The 22,593-nt window shown below is 34.2% G+C and overlaps 2 protein-coding genes across 4 annotated transcripts in view; one reads left to right on the forward strand and one right to left on the reverse strand.

The window, feature by feature from the left end:
* LOC106662899 (soluble scavenger receptor cysteine-rich domain-containing protein SSC5D-like) overlaps positions 1-22,593 on the forward strand; it is a 279,936-nt gene that overhangs the window by 213,629 nt on the left and 43,714 nt on the right. For both annotated transcript variants that reach the window (XM_014387340.2, XM_014387341.2), the window contains exon 5: positions 19,287-20,303. In XM_014387340.2, coding sequence (XP_014242826.1) covers positions 19,310-20,303 — 994 coding nt within the window. In that variant the 5' untranslated portion in view covers positions 19,287-19,309. The remainder of the gene's footprint in view (positions 1-19,286; positions 20,304-22,593) is intronic.
* Positions 1,034-10,873, reverse strand: LOC106662900. Of its 2 annotated transcripts, none has more exons than XM_024229759.1 (3): positions 10,768-10,873; positions 10,591-10,723; positions 1,034-1,302 (listed from the first exon to the last, which is right to left on the reverse strand). In XM_024229759.1, exons 1-3 carry the CDS (start codon positions 10,856-10,858, stop codon positions 1,056-1,058), a joined length of 471 nt encoding a protein of 156 aa, XP_024085527.1. In that variant the 5' UTR covers positions 10,859-10,873; the 3' UTR covers positions 1,034-1,055. The 2 variants fall into 2 exon arrangements, with proteins under 2 accessions (XP_024085527.1, XP_014242829.1); XM_014387343.2 differs by having other exon boundaries at positions 10,591-10,712; positions 10,768-10,871.

Consider the following 22,593-nt stretch of genomic DNA (forward strand, 5'->3'; position numbering starts at 1 on the left):
TTATGGTAACTATTTTGTAAATCTTTACTTTTGCTATATATATATAGTGGGAAGTTTATGGGCCAACAAACAGCTGAGGTCATCGTCAGCCCTCTCGTGTTTTCTTTCTTTTTCTTTTCTTTCGCATGTATTTTGTTTTAAACTGCAGCCATTTGAGCCTCTCGGTCTGGTTACTGACTCTCTGATTTCAATTATACACTACGGTGATATTCTAGAATGCTAATCTCTCCTTTGTACCACATGTTGTCAAATACAGAATAGTAACAAAACATACAATATATATATATATATATACATCTCCATAAACATAGATGTCTGGTCACATTCACTCACCCAGAGTACTCGATATTCCTCTGGGCGAGGTTACAGGCAACTCCTTCCTTTCACGCTAATAAATTACTTTTACTCTCCAGAAGTCTTACTCGATATTCCTCGGAGCGAGGTTATAAACAACCCCTTCCTTGCACGCTAATAAATTACTTTTACTCTCTAGACGTCATACTCTAACCCCAGAGTTCTCGATATTCCTCGGAGCGAGGTTATAAACAACCCCTTCCTTGCACGCTAATAAATTACTTTTACTCTCTAGACGTCATACACTCACCCCATAGTACTCGATATTCCTCGGAGCGAGGTTATAAGCAACCCCTTCCTTTCACGCTAATAAATTACTTTTACTTTCCGGACGTTATACACTCACTCCCAGATTACTCGATATTCCTCGGAGCGGCTACTTTTGTTAATGTCTTCTTGAAATGCCTCTTTCCTGACAAGGTTTCTTAGGTTTTTTCCACTTTCCAGCTTTGCCATTGCCTAAACATATTGAATTTTGTAAGATTTACACAAAGCGAGTTTTTCTTCATAGAACAATCATTATTAGCATAAAATTGGAATTTTTTCGCGGTCTGGTAAGTGGGAAAACTAATCAATACTATGGTTCCAGGCAAAAGGAAGGAAAAGATAAATATCGATAATATTAGGAATAATTCTTAAAGATAAATATGTTAAATCAGATTAATAAAAAAAAACACTCGAAAGGATAATCAGTTTATTGACTAATTTGGACTCTGCCCGTCAGGGTTCTTTTCACGTTCTGCTTTGAGTTCGGGCATTATAGGAAACCTGTATCGGAGAGGACGCATTTCGTAATATGTATCGTAAAACGATAGTTCGTGTTTTAATTTCACGTTCTCCATCTGAAGGGCTTCCAGCTTGCGTTTTTCCTGCTCGATCTGCTCCCATGTGTAATGAATATTCGGCATGTCACGAGAAATCTTGTAGCCAAAATGTTTCCTGAAATAGCTTTTACCATTTGACCATTATTAAGGAAATTGGGATGTGATGGCAACATGTAAAATTGACAATCAATTTTATTTTCGGAGAAAGCGAAAATCTCATTTTAGCATTATAGGAACCACCCTGTACTCAGTTTGAAAAAAAGTTTAATCCTTTGAAAGGAACGATTTGCATGTTTAACAGTCTTTTTAAAATTTGTTTGCTTAACGAATTACATAAGAATGATATTTACAAACGGTAACAAAAAGCCCAAATTTTAAAATTTCCATTGAATTTATATCGCATAAAATTCCCTCAAAATAAATTTACATCATTCTAATAAAATATCAATATAACTTATGTAATATTACATTTAATACATGTACTTTTAGCAGTCAAAATGGACCGCATTAATTGAAATTACATTTAATGCTTACAGCTCTAATGTAATAATGTAATTCTTTTTCTGTGTAATGCAGAATATTGACTTTATGCAATAATAAGGAGATTTATTGACGCGTGCATATTAGATAGAAATGATCAATTCATTATCACGTATATATATTAATAATTATCATTGGACATTATTAATTGATAGAACCCCATCAAAAATACACCCACTTGGTCAAACTGTTTCAAATAATTTAATTATTTAAGTGAAATTGTTGCACTTCTGTATTTACTCGTTCAACAATTCAAATGTTAAACATTGTTCCATGTTGAATAAGTTGTAAGGTGAACTGTGAAGTACTCCTTCTAATTATGGGCTTAATGAATTAGAGAAAACGAAAAATTGCACACTACGTAATAAAGGATATACAAGCATTATAAAATATTGTGCTGTTATGCAATATTATTTATACATATAAAAAACGTGAATTTTGAACTAACTTCACTAAAATTAATTAGAAAATAAAACTAAAATCTAAAGCGAATGTGTATTATTGTTTATTTAAAACTTAGAATACTTCGTTCCGTGAGGTCGTACCACCGGCGAAGTTGGTTCAATGGCTATCGACAGCAAAGTCATTTCAGCCCGTAACGGATGCAGTTTTAACCTAAACACACTCTTTCTTAAATACTTTCCATCTTAAATACTACCCTAACCATCCCTAACCATCCAGTAATCAACACTGATATTGAAAGAAATATTCGATAATACTCAAGGATGACAGAAATTACCCGATACTAGCGAGTACTTGCTAATATGAGTACTTTTTCGTTTATTCATAAATGATCAACTTACTATTGTGGACTTTGGTTAAAATACGCTCATGCGTTAAAATAATCAAGAAATTGAAGTTTTTTTTTTCATTTTGAAGTATTTTTTCATACAGTGGGTACGTAGGTAAGAACAAGGAAAAATTAAGGTTTTTGGTTGAGATAAAAAATTCAATGGCACGAGCGGGATTCGAACCCACGATGGTCGGCTAGATACGCCGCTGCTCTACCACTTGAGCTATCGTGACCTCGATCCACTCGGACACTAACTTCCCATTTCAACCCCACCTTTTGAATTTTCCCTCCTTTTTTATCTCAACCAAAATACCTTAATTAATTGTAATATATTAATTGGTCAAGTGGACCACGAAATTAGTGAATTTAATAATTGATATTTCAATTTTATCGTTATCGAGTTTTGAGAAAATTGATCAACGGGTGTTTGGTTTTCAAATGGTTGAACAGATAAGACGTATTCCCTCTGAATTCCCCAGAGTTTACAAGATGCCAACGATTCAGTTTTCTTAGTAACTTAACCTCATGCCTTACTTTTGGGAGGAGACACGATTAGGTATCTACCTACGAGAAGGAAGGCGAACACTTTTTAGGGACTAAAACAAAAAACATTTTATAAGAAATTACTGAAATTGAAAGTGCGATTTGTGACGCGGGAAAGAATTACGAGTAACCAGAATTATCAGCAGAGTTACCAACACTAATTAAAAATCTAGATTACCTTATATGCCGCTAGTAGGCGCTCTTAACAATAACTAGTCAACTCCCAGTTTGATGACAGGTAAGTTAACGGAAAATAACAACGAAAAATCTATTTGAGTATATTTTCCGATACTACAAAAAGTACTCGATACAATAATTGTATCAAATGACAATATTCGATACCAAAAGTAATCGGTATCGAAAGAAAATACTCGATACTTTACTCATATCGATTGGTATCGCACGTCACTAACCTTTTGCTCAAGTAGGAGTACTAGATATTCCTAGACCACTCTTTATCGCACTTATAAAGAAGATTATTTTATACCACTATCTAGTATAATGGGGTCGATGTCGTATTTAATATTCCGCTAACACGCACTTTACAACACACATTCACGCCTATAAATACATACTACGGAACAATTAAATCGTCTTTCACCAAATTTAGAATATATACAACTATCCGATTACCAGCAATAAACAAAATATCAATACAGGGTGGCCCCAGTCGATTCAGCCACACTTCCAGATCTCATAGGAAATTTAACGCTGAGTAAAAAAGGTCTTATAAACCTGCGTCCGCAAACCGTTCAGTTCCGAGCTACAGGCAAAAAAACCATGAAAAACCACGTTTTTTGACCTTATTCGTGAAATTGTTAGTAACCCGTTAGCCTGTCCGTAAAACAGCTCGACACAACATCTGTATTTCATTTTGGCGATTTTTCGAAGTTAGGAGGTGAAGGGGTATAAAATTAACCATTTCTGACATTTTTATCGAAAATTCACAACTTGAACTGTTTTCTGATGGGTACTCCCTACTTAATGAAATAATGTACGAAAAACCTGAACGGCTTACCCATCAGAAAACAGTAACATTCGATTTTGGTGAAAAGCAGTAAATTAGCCAAAATTCGAATGTTTCATGATTCGGACTGGGGTTGGTCTAATGTGACTGAGAATTCGATCACCAACAAACGAGGTTTGTCGACCAAAAATTTCATTTTGGCGATTTTCGATAAAAATGTCAGAAATAGTGAATTTTGTACCTCTTTACCTCCTAACTTCGAAAAATCGCCAAAATGAAATTTTCGGCCGATCAGGCTGGTTTTAATCTCATTCGACGCAGAAATTAATACTCTGCAGATGTTGTTTCGAGCTGTTTTACGGTGAATTTTCGAAAATTCACAACTTGAACACCCTATTAAAAAATTCTCCGTTACAAACCTCGTTTGTTGGTGATCGAATTCTCAGTCACATTAGACCAACACCAGTCCGATTCATGAAACATTCGAATTTTGGCTAATTTACTGCTTTTCACCAAAATCGAATGTTACTGTTTTCTGATGGGTAAGCCGTTCAGGTTTTTCGTACATTATTTCATTCAGTAGGGAGTACCCATCAGAAAACAGTTCAAGTTGTGAATTTTCGATAAAAATGTCAGAAATGGTTAATTTTGTACCTCTTCACCTCCTAACTTCGAAAAATCGCCAAAATGAAATTTTCGGCCGATCAGGCTGGTTTTAATCTCATTCGAAATTATTCCTGTACAGATGTTGTGTCGAGCTGTTTTACGGTCAGACTAACGGTTTCTAACAATTTCACGAATATGGTCAAAAAACGTGGTTTTTCATGGTTTTTTTGCCTGTAGCTCGGAACTGAAGGGTTTGCGGACACAGGTTCATAGGACGTTTTTTACTCTACGTTCAATTTCCTATAAGATGTGTGGTGATTAGTGACCGTTAATCGATATTTATTTAGAAATCGTGAGATGCGGTCTGGTGTGATGTAGGTTTCAGAAAAACATTTTCTTTATCGTGACAACGTTTCGATCTTTATTGAGTTCATCTTCAGGGCCTGGGATTTACAAACATTGTTTACATATAACAATTACATTTTGGATGTAGAAAAGTGAATTTTTACAATGCAAAATATATATATTTTTATATATTCAATCAAAGTATTTCTACTCACTCAAAGTGTTTGTCTTCTGTGTAATAGTGCCATTCTTGCGTGACGTGTCGAGAGTGCCAGTGAGATTTTCCTATTTTGTGTTTATAATGTGTTTATGCGGGGCACATTGAGCAACCTTTCTCTTCAAGCCCGATTCGGCCCAAAAGTAAACGTTCCCGTGTCAACCGCGTATGGCCAATTCTGAGTGGGGTTAGGGGGCACCTGCCAAACGTGCTCTTGTCGCGCAAGAGCTCTCGGTCTACCCAGCCCACTGATGTTACCATATTTTCTGTACCGTATTCTTTATTGCTGGGGGTCGGATTGCGATAAGATCTGGAATGTGAGCCGTCCCGGCTCAATCTCAGAGTATCTTTCGAACAAAACCACGACGAAAAGGTGAATTTATAAATTGACTTGAACTATTTACAATATATAAAGCAGGGAATAAAGTGTGTTTACGTTGACTTTAAATTAAATATGACATTTGGAAAAGAAATAAAACAAGAAGTTCAGAATATATAGTCTAATTTAATCTAAAGTATTGAAATTTACTGACTTAAATTTAGTTTTATCACTGTTTATAATATTTGGACCGTCTATTCTCGCTGCTTCTTTTATGAGAAGCGTTTCGGTTCAGTATTAAAAATATTATACAAACTTGACTTTACAATCAATTTCAACCAAAACATTCTCATTTGAGAAATAATTATTACACTTAAAATCAATACTGGTCATTTTCAGGTCGTATATCATAATATCTTCCTTCTTGATATGTTGCCAGTTTAGTACCAACACGTAAATTATTGCCTCGATATATTTTTCGTAATTGAACGTCTTTCAGACGAGTAATAACCTAAGACGGAAATGAATGACCTCTCATATGCGCTATTTTGATGAAATTTTCAACAAATAATCTGATGTTTTTTGATCGTCGTAGATGCGGTTTTGTATGTATCCCTTATTTACATTAAAAATAATAAATTTTATGTTTAATTATATTGGTGACAAAATGTTTTCGCCGTTTTCTTAGAAATGTTTCGACGTCATTTCAAGATATAAAGAAAACGCAATTGCTCTGGGAGAAATTCTCCCTTAAGAACAACGGCATAATTTTAAAAATATTTGCTACAATAAGGTTTTTAATTTAAAACTGTGCATGTAAATTGTAAGATTAAGTACACATACTAAAATTTGAAAAAAGTAAATCCAAATAACGGCTATTTTTATGTTATGTGCAATTTCAATTTACTGCAAATAAGAAATATAATATATAAAAATCAATAAATAAAAGCAACATTTATGAAATAGAAATTTAAACAAAAACCTCTTATTAAAGAATAATAATAAGGTTTAACAGTCTCTTACATATTGGTAAACAGGAAAAAAAAATTATTTATTTATACAAGCATCAAAAAAGGAGTACGGATTCTTTTTAAAGCTAAATCTTAAAAATAATTTTTGAGATCTGTGGGAAGTGTTTATAATTTTTGCAGGTTGTTATGAGGAAAGAATTTTGGAAATAGGATATTTTGCATTTAGTAGGATAGAAATCGGTACGATTTCACCGAGATGAGCTTGATGTTTGAGTTGTAAAAAGATTTTACTGAAAGACTGAGAAGTGGGAATCTAGATTTTTGAAATGTAGGATTTGTGGGAAAAGGAGCTAAAGTGAAAGTTCGTAATAAGTTTAAATTAATGAAGGTTTTTTGTTGAGATAAAAAAGTCAGTGTCAAGAGCGGGATTCTAACCCACGACCTTCGGCTAGAACCACTTCTACCACTTGAGCTATCGTGAGTTGGCAAAAAGGAGGGAAAATTCAAAAGGTGGGGTTGAGATGGGAAGTTAGTGCCCGAGTGGATCGAGGTCACGATAGCTCAAGTGGTAGAGCAACGGCGTATCTAGCCCAAGGTTCGAATCCCGGTCGTGACACTGACTTTTTTATCTCAACTAAAAACCTTAATTAATTGAAAGGTATTAATTGGTCAAGCGGACCACGAAAACTAGTGAGTTTGTAATAAGATTTTTTGCAAAGTTACAGCCAATATTATTTATTGTACGGGTTCATATATATTCTTCATGCTAGAAAACCCCAACACTCCGTATGTCTGCTCAACCACGATAAATATAAGAAAAAGAAGAAAATGTAGATCAAGTTCAATAGCGGGAATTTTGAATAATTTCTCTATAACCACAATTGAAATATGTCTGACTCTGCTTAGTCTGGGTAGTCAAATTTGAAGCCTTTTGGTCCCTCTTTGTCGCTGTAACATGCCAGTTTTAAGATTCATGATCAAGTAATTCACTAATACAAATGTAATGCCAAACAAATTAATTTATTAATATCAATTAAATTTGCTATAGTGATTTGTTTCCTGTTCGATATTTGATAGCACGGTCAAGTTTCTGCAAGTTGGCATGTGTATCTTTATTCAAACCAATTCACCCAGTTTTTCTCACCCTCATTTTTCTGCTTCCCCCTAAGATTTGAAGAAGTTTTGAAATTTGAAAAATAAATTAAGCTTCGGTCGCATAGGCCATTGTAAAAATTTGATCACTTAATATTTATGCTTTTAGTAAGGGGAGAATTCCAAAATTTGCGTTTTTGTTATTAACTGATTCACTGATCATCATGACATATTATAAATAAAGGTAAAAAATTGAAAATTTCAATTTTCTAAAAATTAGTACCATTTTCGATGGGGGGAGATTACTAGGCACTTCCCGTGTAAGTAGAAATATGATATTTAGTTAAAATGTAGGTCTAATATTACAAGTAAAAATAAGAATCGGTAAGTCGCAATTTTCTAGAAATTAATGCCCCTTTGGGAGCTAAGAGAATAGTTTCATCATGAAAATTATAAGGCACATCCCGTATAAGTAGAAATGTGATATTTGGCTCAAATGTTGGTCTAATATTATGAAAAGTTTGGTGATTATTGACCGTTAATCGATAATTATCCAGAAACCGTGGGATGCGGTCTGGTGTGATGTAGGTTTCAGAAAAACATTTTCTTTATTGTGCCAACGTTTCGATCTTTACTGAGATCATCTTGAGAGCAAAATCTCACTGGCACTCTCAACACGATACGCAAGAATGGCACAATTTCACAGAAGACAAACACTTTGAGTGAGTAGAAATACTTTGATTGAATATGTAAAAAAAATGTATTTTGCATTGTATAAATTCACTTTTCCATATCCTAAATGTATTTGTTAAATGTAAACAATGTTTGTAAATCCCAGGCCCTGAAGATGATCTTAATAAAGATCGAAATGTTGGCACGATAAAGAAAATGTTTTTCTGAAACCTACATCACACCAGACCGCATCTCACGAATTCTGAATAATTATAAGAAAAAATAAGAATCTGAAAATTGCAATTTGCTAAAAATTAGTGCCATTTGATAGGGAGAGGGAGTAGTTAAATTATAAGACACTTTTCCTATATGTAGAAAAGCGAATTTCGTACAAAGCTAGCTCTTATACCAAAACCAAAACGACGTCCACAAGGGGGGACAGAAAGTATGATATCCTAAAAAAAACTTATTCGTGAAAAAAAGCGCCAAGTTCTAGCCACCTCAAAAACATTACCCTATCAATATAATGACATCTTCACATCCATTTCCGTTCTTTTGTTAGAACAAAACCTGAGAGAACTCAAAAGAAAAGATAATGTTTAGTGATTAGTGTCCGTTCGTCCATAATTATTCAGAAATCGTGAGATGCGGTCTGGTGTTATGTAGGTTTCAGAAAAACATTTTCTTTATCTTGCCAACGTTTTGATCTTCATTGAGATCATCTTCACGACCTGGGATTTACAAACATTATTTAAATTTAACAAATACATGTAGAGTGTGAAAAAATGAATTTACACAATGCTAGACATTTTAGATTAAAAGAAATGAATTTAAACAATGCTAGAAAATTTTAGATTGTATGTGGAAAAAAGTAAATTTATACAATGCAACAAATTATAAGGAAGTCGGTATAGAAAGTCGTTTTTGTATAAGGAGTCGGCGTCTTTGAGGTGAAAAGAACCGACGAAGGGAAACAATGTGTTGGTAATGGTTCGGCCAGATTATCCTTTCAGGATTATATAGACTCCTTATACAGAAATGTCTTTCTATACCGACTTCCTCCCCCACTCCTTCAAAATCCAACGTATATAAACATAAAACAGCAACAACTCACTGGCAATCTCAACACGACACGCAAGAATGGCACACTTACGAAGAAAGCAAACACTTTGAGCGAGTAAAAATACTTTGATTGAATATAAAAAAATATAATTTTTTGCATTTTGCACTTTTTTCCACATCCTACATGTATTAGTTAAATTTAAACAATGTTTGTAAATCCCAGGCCCTGAAGATGATCTCAATAAAGATCGAAACGTTGGCACTATAAAAAAAATGTTTTTTCTGAAACCTTCATCACACCAGACCGCATCTCACGATTTCTGAATAAGAAAAGATAATCTCAGACTCCCTTTCAAAAAAAGTCATTCGATCAAAGTAGTGATATGTAAATTTTGGCCAACTAAGGTTCCAGGAGGTAACTCCACTCCTACTAATATGAGCAACACTGTTCTTTTATTTTTATTGCTTAACTCTTGGCTAGTTTGTGAATGAACAATGAGGAGTCTGGAATATTTTTCTTTTCTTTTGAGTTCTTTACCTTGCCTTCACCCATCCTATATGAGCACGTATGAACCTGATGTTTTAATCCTCATTCAATCCGAATCCAAATCAGTGGATAAAAAACCTTCCATGCAAGTATTTTAGTTGTAACTATTCTAGTCTAGTCTCTTCTTTAGTTGTCTAGTAAATATTCCGAGAAATAGTTATTTTTATATGATTTTCTTTCGGTTTTTGTCAATTTAGCGCCTAAGCGTAATAATTTAAAATCTCTGTTAGAGAGATAACAGGTTTTACATCCGCTGAATTCCTACCTGAACTCGTCTCAGAACAAAACAGCGTGGAACAAGAGTGCAATTATACACAAGAAAGGAGCGTCGTATGAATGTTGACACAGAACTGTGGAAATACAATACTCGAGCACGAGTACGCCCTTATCGATTGCCCGGCCACTTCACGCCGGAAGAAAAGGTTCTCGAGTCCTCGGCAAAAGAGGCTTTGGCTTAATTGGAGAGCAAGTTTGGAACTGCACCGATGTTTCCGAAGGAAAACATGAGAACATTTTGTCGGCCCGTCTGATTAAGCGATTCTACTTTCAACATTGCTTATCGACCGCCGGTGGCAAACTGTTGGCGGCTTCGTTTTACCTCTTTTCCCTGGGGGATTTCATAAATTAACATTCAAGCTTTATATAAATACACTTTGCTCTAAGCCCCGAAGCAATACCTCCTTCGTACCTTCTTTTAACATGCTTTTTTTAATGAGAACGCTTTTACAAAAAGGATACTGGATTAGGTAAGGAGGCTTTGTTTTTTCATCGATGAGCCTAAATAGAAAAAGCGTGAAAGCTTCCATTATACCGGATTCTTCTATGAAATTCCTGTAGACTGCTTTTGACATTTTCAAAGGCTGAAACGGAACTGTGACAAGAAGACGTTACGCAAATGATAAAAATCGTACTTACAATGTAAGGATCTGTCGGATCCATTTTGTCTTGTTAAAATCACACTTCGACTAAACAAAAAAAACATGTGGCACTGGAACAGCGGTGACATTGTTTTAGTTTTAAACGAAATAAATAGCAACAATTGACATCGACCGTGCAAGAGGAGTAAAGGTTCTTTATCATCATAAATGAAATGAGTATGTACTCTGAGCACAAAGTGACGATTCTTTACACAATGAAACGCCCAGTTGCTTGTAATTAGGACGAGACTCGGGTAAATTATGTGAGCAATTGTGTACACTCGTATTAATTAATTCCCAGTTTGTCGTACCCAAAATATATTTATACACATGGCAAACACAGCGAATGAGAGGTCTCTTAATTTAAAATACCCCAACTATCCTTTTAAAACGAGATTTTCTGTTAGATATATCTTTTTTTAGTACATGTTAACGTTAATTTTATATACCGGGTATACTAATTCAATAGTTTTAGCAGAAATAAGAATTGAAAAATATATTTTATTTATCGATTATACTGTGAAAATGCGTCGTTTCCTTCCTAATAAATTTCATCTTGCCTGAATATAACGAATTTCTATTTGTTTATTTAATTATTTTTACCATAACAGAACAATTTATATAATTATTAATTTATTATANAATTATATTTTTTGACCATATTCAATAAGTTACCAATAGTAATTTCCCTTACCTTTTTTTCAGATTCAAAAACCGTCTTAAATTCAATGTAAAGTATGTTGGACTTCGACGTCACTTTTTTATTTCAAATGGGAACCCAAAATTTTAATTTATTTCTGAGAAGAATACCATTTCATTTGTCGCCGAGAATCAAATAGATTACAAGACATTTGAAAAATGGCAAAAAGGAGGAAAGATTGAAAAGGTGGGGTTGAGATGGGAAGTTAGTGTCAGAGAGGATCGAAGTCACAGCTCAAGTGGTAAAGTAGCGGCGTATCAAGCCGAAGGGCGTGGGTTCGAATACCACTCGTGACACTGACTTTTTTTTATCTCAACTAAAAACCTTAATTAATTGAAAGATATTAATTGGTCAAGCGGACCACGAAAACCAGTGAATTTAGTAATTTATTAGCATGAAAGGAAGGGGTTCCTTATAACCCCGCCCCGAGGAATATGGAGTACTCTGGGGTGAGTGTAGGATGTCTGGAGAGTAAAAGTAATTTAATAGCGTGAAAGGAAGGGGTTGCTTATAACCTCCCCCCCCCCAGGAATAACGAGTACCCTGGGTGAGTGAATGTGACCAGACATCTATGTTTATGGAGATGTATATATATGTATTGTATGTTTTGTTTCTATTCTGTATTTGACAACATGAAGTACAAACGAGTGGTTAGCATTCTAGAATATGAACGTAGTATATATTTGAAATCATAGACCAGATCTGGCTGCAGTTTAAAGCAAAATACGCGCGAAAGAAGAGAAAAGAAGGAAAACACGCAGAGGGCGATAACCTCAGCTGTTCGTCGGCCCATAAAATTCCCACTTTGTATTAAAGAAATAAATAGTTAATCACTTTTCAATTATACGTACATATATAAAAAAACGTTATTCGTTTAGTGATGAATATATTTTTCGACAAATTCAAACATAGTGTAGCATCTACTGAAATTTGTAAAATATACGAGAAATTGTTTTTGTCAATTGCTTTATTATTTGTGAATAAATAAGAATTTGGACTGCTGAAGTGTAACCGGAATAGAAATCTCATTTCACGATGTAATTTTCTAAGAAAAGAGATGTGATCCCTTTTGTGCAGAAACTCTCAGGGTCTCTATCTGTTGACATAACAAGATTAGGCGAGGAATAGATGTAATTTATCGGTTTCATTACCGGGAGGTCATCAACGTACCCCCTAGGTAATAAGCACATGAATTGAATTGTATCACGCCCCGGCTTCCTCACCACACTACATTGGTCAAGTCGGTAAACCGCGGATCAGGTAAAACTGAAAAAAAGTGATAATTAGTCAGGATCCAAAAATCACGTCGCTGCATCTTCACATCGACTGAAATTCTAGTATATTTCAGTTTCCTAGGGTATTTTTCTGTAACAACCTCATGGCGCCAATGATTTTCCGACGTGATCTATAAAGAATAGAACATATTTCACCATCGTAGGTTTCTAACGAATCTTGCATTCGACTGTAATAGAATAAAAAGGATTTCAACCTCCCATCGTAATCAAGTATATGCAAAGAAATTTGAAGTCTTTTGATAATTCCTTTTTTCTTTTGTTGTTTAATTAATTGTTATCGAACTTCTTTTTTCCTCGTTGCACCTTTTTCGGAACCGTTGCAATCTCCTGGCGTAATTTTGAGGTTGGGACTGCATATGTTTTTGACGCATGAACGAATGACAATACCTATTATTTATTGTCTGTAATGTTTCATTTTACATCATAGAAGATAACTTAATTAGTTCCTAGATATTATTCGGTAACAATTTCCTTCAGCACCTAAAAGTCATAATTTTCAGTGGGAAAATAGAGGTTCAAAATATTACGAGTTATGAAAACAACGATAGTAATTATATTATGCAAATTTTGATACCGTATGAGTGCGAGCTTGACGTTGTAACCCCATACTTGGCGTCTTACATGAATAATGTACAGAGGCCAGTGATGCAAAAAAGAAAGAAACAAAACGATTTTTTTCGATTGGTCCTAAATATCCAGCTCTTAGTTTTTGAAAGAAAACAAAAAACTAAATTATTTAAGTGTTAATAGTGATGACTATGATTTACGTGAAAAATTCAAAAAATCAAATGAAGAAAACGACTATTGTGACAATGAGGGCAGCGATGATTCTGCAGATTGGAGGCAATCCTTAACAAGATCCAACCGAGCTAGGCAAGCTAGAATTGTCAAAACAACTATAATTGATGACAGTGATGAGAGTTTAGATCAGTGGTTCCCAAACTTTTTTGGCCCATGGACCCGTTTTTATAGTCAAAAATTGCCCACGGACCCCAAGTGAAAAAGCCACATAAATGCATAATATTAAAATTACAAATTAAAAAAAAAGTTTTGTTGTAGAAGTATTTTTGAAATTATAAATTATAAATATATATATAAATTATAATATTAATTACTTTTGTTTAAAATATAAACAAATTATTCAGAAATCGTGAGATGCGGTCTGGTGTGATGTAGGTTTCAGAAAAAACATTTTCTTTATCGTGCCAACGTTTCGACCTTTATTGAGATCATCTTCAGGGCCTGGGATTTACAAACATTGTTTAAATTTAACAAAAACATGTAGGATGTGGAAAAAAACCTTGACTCCTAAACAACATTTTAGCCCAATCTTGAAATTGAAGTGATTTCTTACAAACTTAACCGAGCTGTTCTTTGTCATAGAGGTGTTAACCAGTGGTAGGCCTTCTCTTCTTCATCTTACAGTGGGTAATCTAAAATTAACATTTGTAATTTGATAATTATTCAGAAATCGTGAAATGCGGTCTGGTGTGATGTAGGTTTCAGAAAAACATTTTCTTTATCGTGCCAACGTTTCGAGCTTTATTGAGATCATCTTCAAGGCTTGGGATTTATAAACTCGTTTTTAATTATACAAATACATGTAGGATAGCTTGTTCTCATTTGGAATTTGATAAATATTTATCATTATTCTATATTCGCTTAGTAGTCATAATTAACCGTATTAATTATTTCATTTGATTATTCTTTTTATCTAAGTTTTTGGTTGAGCCGAAGATTTCGAATCCCGCTCGTGACACTAATTTTTCATCTCACCCAAAAACCTCTTTACGTTTTATATATTTAAGTAAAATTCGTATAAATCAAAATGGTGACCTTTATATGAGCAAAAATAGAATAAAATATGTAAGCGAAAGCATTACACTCGTGAATATTAAAGCGTTTAAGAATAAAAAATGGAACTACAGATACGTGGTTAATGCATTTCTTTTGTTGGATATCTCTGATTTCCTTCGTAATACATATTTTATACACAAAAGTATTATCTCTAAACCACTTTGGTTCAATACAGGCCTTGACCTTCATCTCATGAGTTGCCCTCTATTCATCCCTATCTTTGGCCTTTCTTCGCCACAGTCTAATTCCCATTACATTTAGGTCGTCATCGACCTCCTGGAGCTTCAAGCTAAATCGCTTTCTCAACCTCTGTTAAAAGTGATTTTTATGGATGTACACATTTAGGAATTTGTTATAAATTTGAAAATTTACGCAATCAAAGAGATTTTATATTTTAAATAATCTACTTTCTTGTTGTTCCAATAAGTTCAATCAATAATAGGAAATCAATACATGATTAAACTATGTTACTAATAACCGGCAGGACAATAACACACAATAATAAAATTTATTGTCAGTATTGACAGATAAGCATTTTTGATTATTCGGAGATCGTGAGATGCGGTCTGGTGTGACGTAGTTTTCAGAAAAACATTTTCTTTATCGTGCCAACGTTTCGATCTTTATTGAGATCATCTTCAGGGCCTGGGATTTACAAACATTGTTTAAATTTAACCAATACATGTAGGATGAGGAAAAAGTGGATTTATACAATGCAAAAAAAATATTTTTTAGATTCAATCAAAGTATTTGTACTCACTCAGGTATATGTTTTCTGCATAACTGTGCCATTCTTGTGTGTCGTGTTAAGAGTATTGCTATTTTATGTTTATATCAACTTACTGCCAAGCGCTTTTAAAAAACTCCAGAACAAACCTTCCTGACAATCTTGTCTGGAAAAGGGTTATTTATTTTGCTTGAGGATTATTATTTATACTCCTTTTTTTTTTTTTTTTTTTTGAGGATCAGAATCCCTGTTTTTGGGCTCCTCGTGCAGTTATACCCTTGATATATGTGATCCAGTGAAATATATTCATAAACTGTCAACTGTGTTTATTTATTAAAGTTTACAATATTTAAAATAAAATTATTAATTAAAGTAATAATTATATAATTATTAGCCTTATTAAATTGTGATTCAATCACTATTAAACATTTTGTTTGTTAAAATAATATTGTTAACTTAAAGAAACTAATATAATATAAATCTATTGTTTTTTGTCTAACAAAAATGAATTTAACATTATTTTTGAAGAATTTACACATTTCTTATCCTTTCTTTAATGGGATATTTAAAAACAATCACCCCTTTTCTGTACTGTTTTTGATTTATGAACGTTATACTTTATTGATTAAGTAAAGGGTTAGCCAATGAAGGATGGAAAGTGTTAGAATTTTTCTTGGCAGGTGCCTCCTCCTCCTTGCAGGTCTTATTGATTGAATTAATCCTTGACGAGATGATTTCGAATCTAATAAAACAGTCTAATCAAGAAGAACACAAAATATTTGTCTTTGTTGTGCCCATTCCACAATATAAAACTTTATAATTAACTGCGTTAGCATTTTTTTTAAACTTAAATTTTATTTTAAAACATTAAAATTGTAGAGCAAGTAAAAAAGGAAATTTTATGAAAAATAGAAAAATTATATTATAATTTTAACATTTTTAAAAATTAAATAATATGTTTATATACGTCAAACAAAACCTTGACTCACGCGATAACAAGATTTTACCTCAACCTTGCTCAGATGTGAATTTATGTGATTTCCTGCTTATTTTAGAATTGTTCTGTGCCTTTTCAGAAGTTCTGCACCAGTGACAGACATTCTCGCACGTAGTGTAGCCCCTGAAAGTCGTCGTCTTACTTGCGTAAACTGACATTATCATTTCCAACAAGTCGTTGCTCTACCACCTGAGCTATCTTGACTTCCATCCACTCGGACACTAACTTTCCCCATTTCAACCCCACCTTTTTTTAATTTTCTCGCATTTTTTCCATTTTTCAGATGTCGTGTCTCAATCTCGATTACAGAGTGCATTCGAAAGAATAAAACGACCATCTCTCTGAGATGTGACACAATGGCGACCATGGCTTCCTTCTTCATCACTTTTTTTTCTTGGTAGCACTGGGCGAACTTTCGAGGAGTTCTTCTAAGAATATTCACTAGTTTTTGTGGTCCGATTGACCAGTTAATATCTTTCAATTAATCCTTAATTAATCATAATCATTAATATTAATTATTTTATAAATATTAATATTAATCAGTTAAATTTAAAAGTTCATGTTTCGTTATTGTTTATAATTTTCAATTAATTAAGGTTTTGGTTGAGATAAAAAAGTCAGTGACGCGAGCGGGATTCGAACCCATGACCTTCGGCTAGATTCGCCGCTGCTCTACCACCTGAGTTATCTTGACTTCCATCCACTCGGACACTAACTTCCCCCATTTCAACCCCACCTTTTTTTAATTTTCTCGCATTTTTGCCATTTTTCAGATGTCGTGTAATCTATTTGATTCTGGGCGATTGTTGTGCTCTGGGCCATTGTTTCCTCCCAATTTTCTTAAGTTTTTAGGTTTAACGATGAATTCCTCAATGTGATTTTTCTGCAATCCTCAAGCGAAGTAAATTGTTTAAAATTTTGAGAGCTAGGTATAAATGAAAATCTGAAGGTCCTTACGCGAAAAATTTGCCGGGTTTGCTCCGTTGAGTTTGGCGGGGTTAGATAATTTAATAATAAATTACGTGTGGGTTCCATCCTGTTAACATGTGAAACGGAAACAGCGAACCTTGTAAAAAATGAAATAAATAAAAGAGTTATTTTTAAAATGAACAGAAAGTAAAGCCTGAGTTTGTGTTTCAAGTAAATAAGCTAGCTGAGCCAATCTCTTAAACTAAATTTTTTTATCAGTTTTAGGCCTATTAACAAATTTTAAGTAATTAGTTGTCAATGTTCACATAATCAAGAAGATTTATTACTAAAAAAACTCAAAAAACAAAACAAATTAAAAAAAAGAAAAGATAACTTAATTTTGTAAATGTAACACTATATAAAACAAGAGGACTACCTTAAATTAAATTTACCTTTTCTTACAATCTAAATAACCTTTCATTTCAACGTAAACTTTCCTGAGAACTAGTATCCGTGTATGCTTCTCGAATCCGTCCGTGATGAAAATCCCCGCTTCCAAGAAGTTAAATTAAACACCGTCTCCACATTTGGGTGGGTTCACATTCACCTCCTTAAATAAAAAAANATTATGGACAGTTTTAGGTCTAAAAAGTTCAAACAACCATCTTTGCCAATTTCCAATGTAAAATTTATATTACGGTGTAGAGAATTAATTAGTTGGAGGAATTATTCGAGAGCCACTAATGTTCCCGACCATATGCATAAAATATCGTCTACATAGCGTTTCCAGAAATGAACCGATTTAATTAATTTCTTCTTTGATTTGAAAAGATTTTTTTCGAAATTATCCATGAATATTTCAGCACAAAGTGGGGATAATGGAGACCCCATTGGTAACCCTTTCATTTCGTATAACATTGGGAGTTTCGGGTACGGTACAGTCAAAATTCATAAGAAAAACAAACCTATAAGACAAGTAGTATTCTTTTATAATTCCCCATGCCATAAACTTGCAAGTACAATTGAGTTCAAATTGAGCGCCATTAAAAAGATCAGCTGCTAATTGGAACGTCGCGTTGGCGGAGGTATCAGCGGGTTCACTTTGGCAATTCATGTCGAGAGACGTGGTTGTGGAAGTCCTTCAACCTGATGATGAGCTAAAACAACTTACTGTGAGTAGGAACTATCTTCTTAAAAAGGATTTATATATATGTATATATATAAATATATACATATATTTCTTTTCCCTCATAGCCTGAGATGATCGGCCTACTTAGATTTTAGAGCCTTATGAATCTGTGCTTTTCCTTCATCGTTCGCTTTACTAAATTAACGTTAGTGGGTTTTTGATTTAATACTTTTAATCAGTCAGTTTGGTTTTTATAAATTTGGGCATTTTTACCTAGTCTACATTTACGAAAGATTTTCAGATACCTTTCTCCCATTGGTTTCTCATAACATTTCGATGTTAACTATTTTCTTGCATCAACTAAAATAGCCATATTAGAAAAGGTAAATTTATACCTAAATTCGTTGAGGTAAAATGTATTACATAACATTTATTTAAAACGTTTGAGCTTTGGTGGCGTCCCCTTAATGGGGACTATATAGATGGTATATAAGTTATCTCTGATTATTATGACAGTTGTAAAAAGTTGTGGAAAGGAAGGAAAGTGAAACCTAGCCAACGATTAATTACCCTGAATGGAAGAAAAACGTCAGAGAACTTAAGCCGCTCCAATTTCTAAGCATAATCTTTCAGTTTGAGACGGGCCTCGAATGGATTTTTATTTTACTCCGTCTAGATTCTGATTGGAAGTGAGGGATTGTCCAGCTCAATTTCGTATTCATTCCACAAATAGAAAGCCTTGGACTTGACTAATAAAACGGTTCAAAATCGAACCCTTTTATTCTGAGTTATATTGCCTACAAATCAATTATCAAACGGCTTATTAACTTATTAATCTAACGCCTTTTGGAACTTTAATTATTACATGGTTTTTAGTCATAAAATATTTTTGTTTTGTTTTAGATGGAGGCTGAAGGGAGAGCGGTATGAGTATGATTCACCGGACTGCATCTTCAAAGAGGCGACGCCCCTCCAGGAGTGCAGCGACATCGCCACACCGGACGACCACTGGATCAAGACGTCCTAGCGTGGCCGTGTGCCCTGCTACAACGACATGTCCTTCGGAGCTGACCGCCCCTGTCAGCAGGCAGAGGAGAGCGAGCATAGCGGTCCCGGAAGACACCAGCCCCAGCCCGACAGAATTCGTGACGATAACCGCAGCGGAAGACGAGCCCGATTCCGAGCCCGACTTCGACGTGTTCGACCGTAGCCCGAGGGGCAGCTTGGTTCCAGAACACCGCAGCCCTCGCGGCAGCCTCACCCCGGAAGCGTTCAACCGCAGTCCGAGGAACAGTCTAGTCCCCGATTTTAACAGAAGCCCAAGAAACAGTATAATACCCGATACGAGGGGTTCCAGGAACAATTTATTGCCGGAGCCCGTGAACTACAACCGAAGCCCGAGAGGAAGCCTATGTCCGGATGGCGAACTTTTCTCCAGGTCCCGATCCAGTCTTCTCGCCGAGGATTTCAACCGCAGCCCCAGAAACAGCCTAGTTCCCGAATACAATAGAAGTGCCAGAAATAGCCTAGTGCCCGATGTCAGTCCGAGTAGAAGTGCCAGGAACAGTTTAGTCCCCGATACTAGCCCATCTCGGACGCCGAGAGGTAGCATTAGCATCGCTGCACCCGAGCCATCGCGTACTCCCAGGGGGAGCATAACCCCCGACCCAGCGCGTAGTCCCCGAGGTAGTCTTATCCCAGACGTTAACCGTAGCCCTAGAGGAAGTTTAGTGCCGGATTCTAACAGAAGTCCGAGGGGAAGTATAGCCTCTGAAACGTCTTATAATAGAAGTCCGAGAAACAGTTTACCTCTCCAAGAGAGTCCATCGGTTAGGAGTCCCAGGGGAAGTATAGGATCCGCCTCTCTTCACGATCAAGCAAGAAGTCCCAGAGGAAGTGTCGACATTACTTTGCCCGGAGGTGCGTATGATAAATATATTCTACTAATTTTCTTTTTCTTTCTTTAAATCTATTGTATAAAACATTTTGTTGGTAAAAAAAGTGACAATGTGTACGGTGTTGATATAGGAAACGTTCTTCCAAATTTTCAGCATCATTTACACTTTCATGTGACATTACTAAACTATAAAATATAACGTAATTACGTCTCTTTTTATTTTCCTGACTCTTTAGTTCTCATAGACTATCTCTATTGTACTTAATAATCAATGGCAAAATTTTAGGAGTATGATTTATGAATAAGTTTAGTGCTTTTGCGACGTTTCTATAAATTTATTCGTAATCATTCAAACGTTTTCATTGTTTTTTGTTTTTTACTTTACATTTAATTTAACTAAATTAAAAGTTATATCGGATAAATCCATAACATAACCCTTAGATACCGACTTTCTTGCCAGAGAAGAAAATTCAGGAAATTCATCCGGTTAATGAAGCTTTTTTCAAAACCTGATTTTAGTCTTAATTATATGCGCATAAATCATTATCTAAAGATTAAAAAATACTATTTTGGGAAAATTAATTTCATTGTTGGTTAAGATGAAAACAAAAATGTTCTAATTTCGTATGGGTTAATAATAAAAATAAATTAAATACTGCTCTTTTGCATGTTTCAACGAACATTCTGAAAGCAAAGTAAGGTCAGAAAATACTCAAAACTTAGATTTGACTTCATTGACATAATTCTATCTTTATAAAACACTAAGATGCCGGACTTTCGCGGAAATCGGTGTAAATTAATTTTTTGACGGATAATTTCGTCGACCATCTGAGTGACTGACTTCTTTTGTACTAACATCATATTTCTCAAAACCTAGAAGACCGATTTTCATGGTTAATAAGTCCTTTTAAACAAATTGTCAAGTTCATTTTATCACTCTATCTAACAGTAAAATCTGACTATTATTTCCATTAAAAAAGTGGTTAATTTTTGACAAATTTAAATTGTTGTTGAAGTTTTCCTATTTTGTGTGTTTTCTTATAGAAATCTTTTATATATTTTTAAGTTACATACGTTAAAAAGCTACCGTCCTTTTCTTTCAAATGTTATGTATGACGTTAAAATACTTTTAACCGTTTTTGAATTATAGCCGTTTCAATCAGATATTCTCTTGACTTCTTAAAAATCGGAAAAATTGTAGGAGTCTAAAAATCGATAAATTTAAATTGTAACAAAAATTTATATTTAGGGGTCTCTAGAGGTACTAAAACGAAATTTCATATTAGTTTCAGGAAAAAAGAAATTAAAACATAGTTTACTTAAAAAATTTGATTTTTAGAAACTTTTTAGTTATGAATAAACTTTTACTACATATTTATTGTATTCTAGATAAAAAATGAAGTAAAATAATATGAGTAGAACGGCGAAATAAAAATAGTAAAAACGGAAAACTTCAACTAAAAAAAATTGGAGAAATTAGGACCTATTCACAAGATATTTTGGAGTGTTGAATCACCAAAAAACTTTAGTCCATATCTGTGACACACCAACCTGAACTTCCTCTTGCTTAGTTTTTAGTTTCACTAATTTCGTGGTCCACTTGACCAATTAATATACTACAATTAATTAAGGTTTTTAGTTGAGATAAAAAAGTCAATAGCACGAGCGGGATTCGAACCCACGATCTTCGGTTAAATGCGCCGCTTCTCTACCACGTGAGCTATCGTGACTTCGATCCTCGAGGACACCAACTCCCCATCTCAAGCTACAGCTTTTCCAATTTTCACTCCTTTTTGCCATATTTCAATGCCGCCACTTCATATGTCGCCGAGAATCGAATCCTGACATTTGAACTCTTAAAAGATTAATTAATTGAAAGAAGTAATTTAGTCAATAGACCCCTAAATATAATTGATTCATCAAGGTTTCTCCATCGATATCTTCCGAAAAATAGATCTTTTGTACGCATCAAATTTACTCCTTCCCAGAACTTCTGTCTATTTTTAAAATAGTTAAATTTGTTATTTATTTTTCTGGCATATTGATTCTTTTCTATGTTTTTTTATAGTACTATAAATTCATTTTTATGGTTTAAATACCATGTATTTTTAGCATTATGATGTTCCAGTGTTGCAAGTCAATTTTTTCAATATCCATGCACTTTTTCTAAGATTACAATTAAGGATTTTGTTCGACAGTTTTTGATAACCGAAAGTTGGTTTTGGGTGTATTGTGTGTGAGTGCGCGCATCCGAGGAAGGATGTTTCATCATTAAAAAAAGTAATCTTTTTTCATAATTTCCCGCCAGTTTGG

Source organism: Cimex lectularius, unplaced genomic scaffold (assembly GCF_000648675.2).
Source record: "Cimex lectularius strain Harlan isolate CLEC.00 unplaced genomic scaffold, Clec_2.1 scaffold84, whole genome shotgun sequence".
In the NCBI taxonomy this organism is placed as follows: Eukaryota; Metazoa; Arthropoda; class Insecta; order Hemiptera; family Cimicidae; genus Cimex; species Cimex lectularius.

Coding starts and splice junctions, on each gene's coding strand:
- LOC106662900 (XM_024229759.1), bottom strand. CDS start 10,858: ATGTCACCGCTGTTCCAGTGCCACATGTTTTTTTTGTTTAGTCGAAGT. Junction 10,724..10,767: donor ATCCGACAGATCCTTACATT/GTAAGTACGATT, acceptor TTCTTGTCACAG/TTCCGTTTCAGCCTTTGAAA. Junction 1,303..10,590: donor AAGCCTCCTTACCTAATCCA/GTATCCTTTTTG, acceptor AAATGGTAAAAG/CTATTTCAGGAAACATTTTG.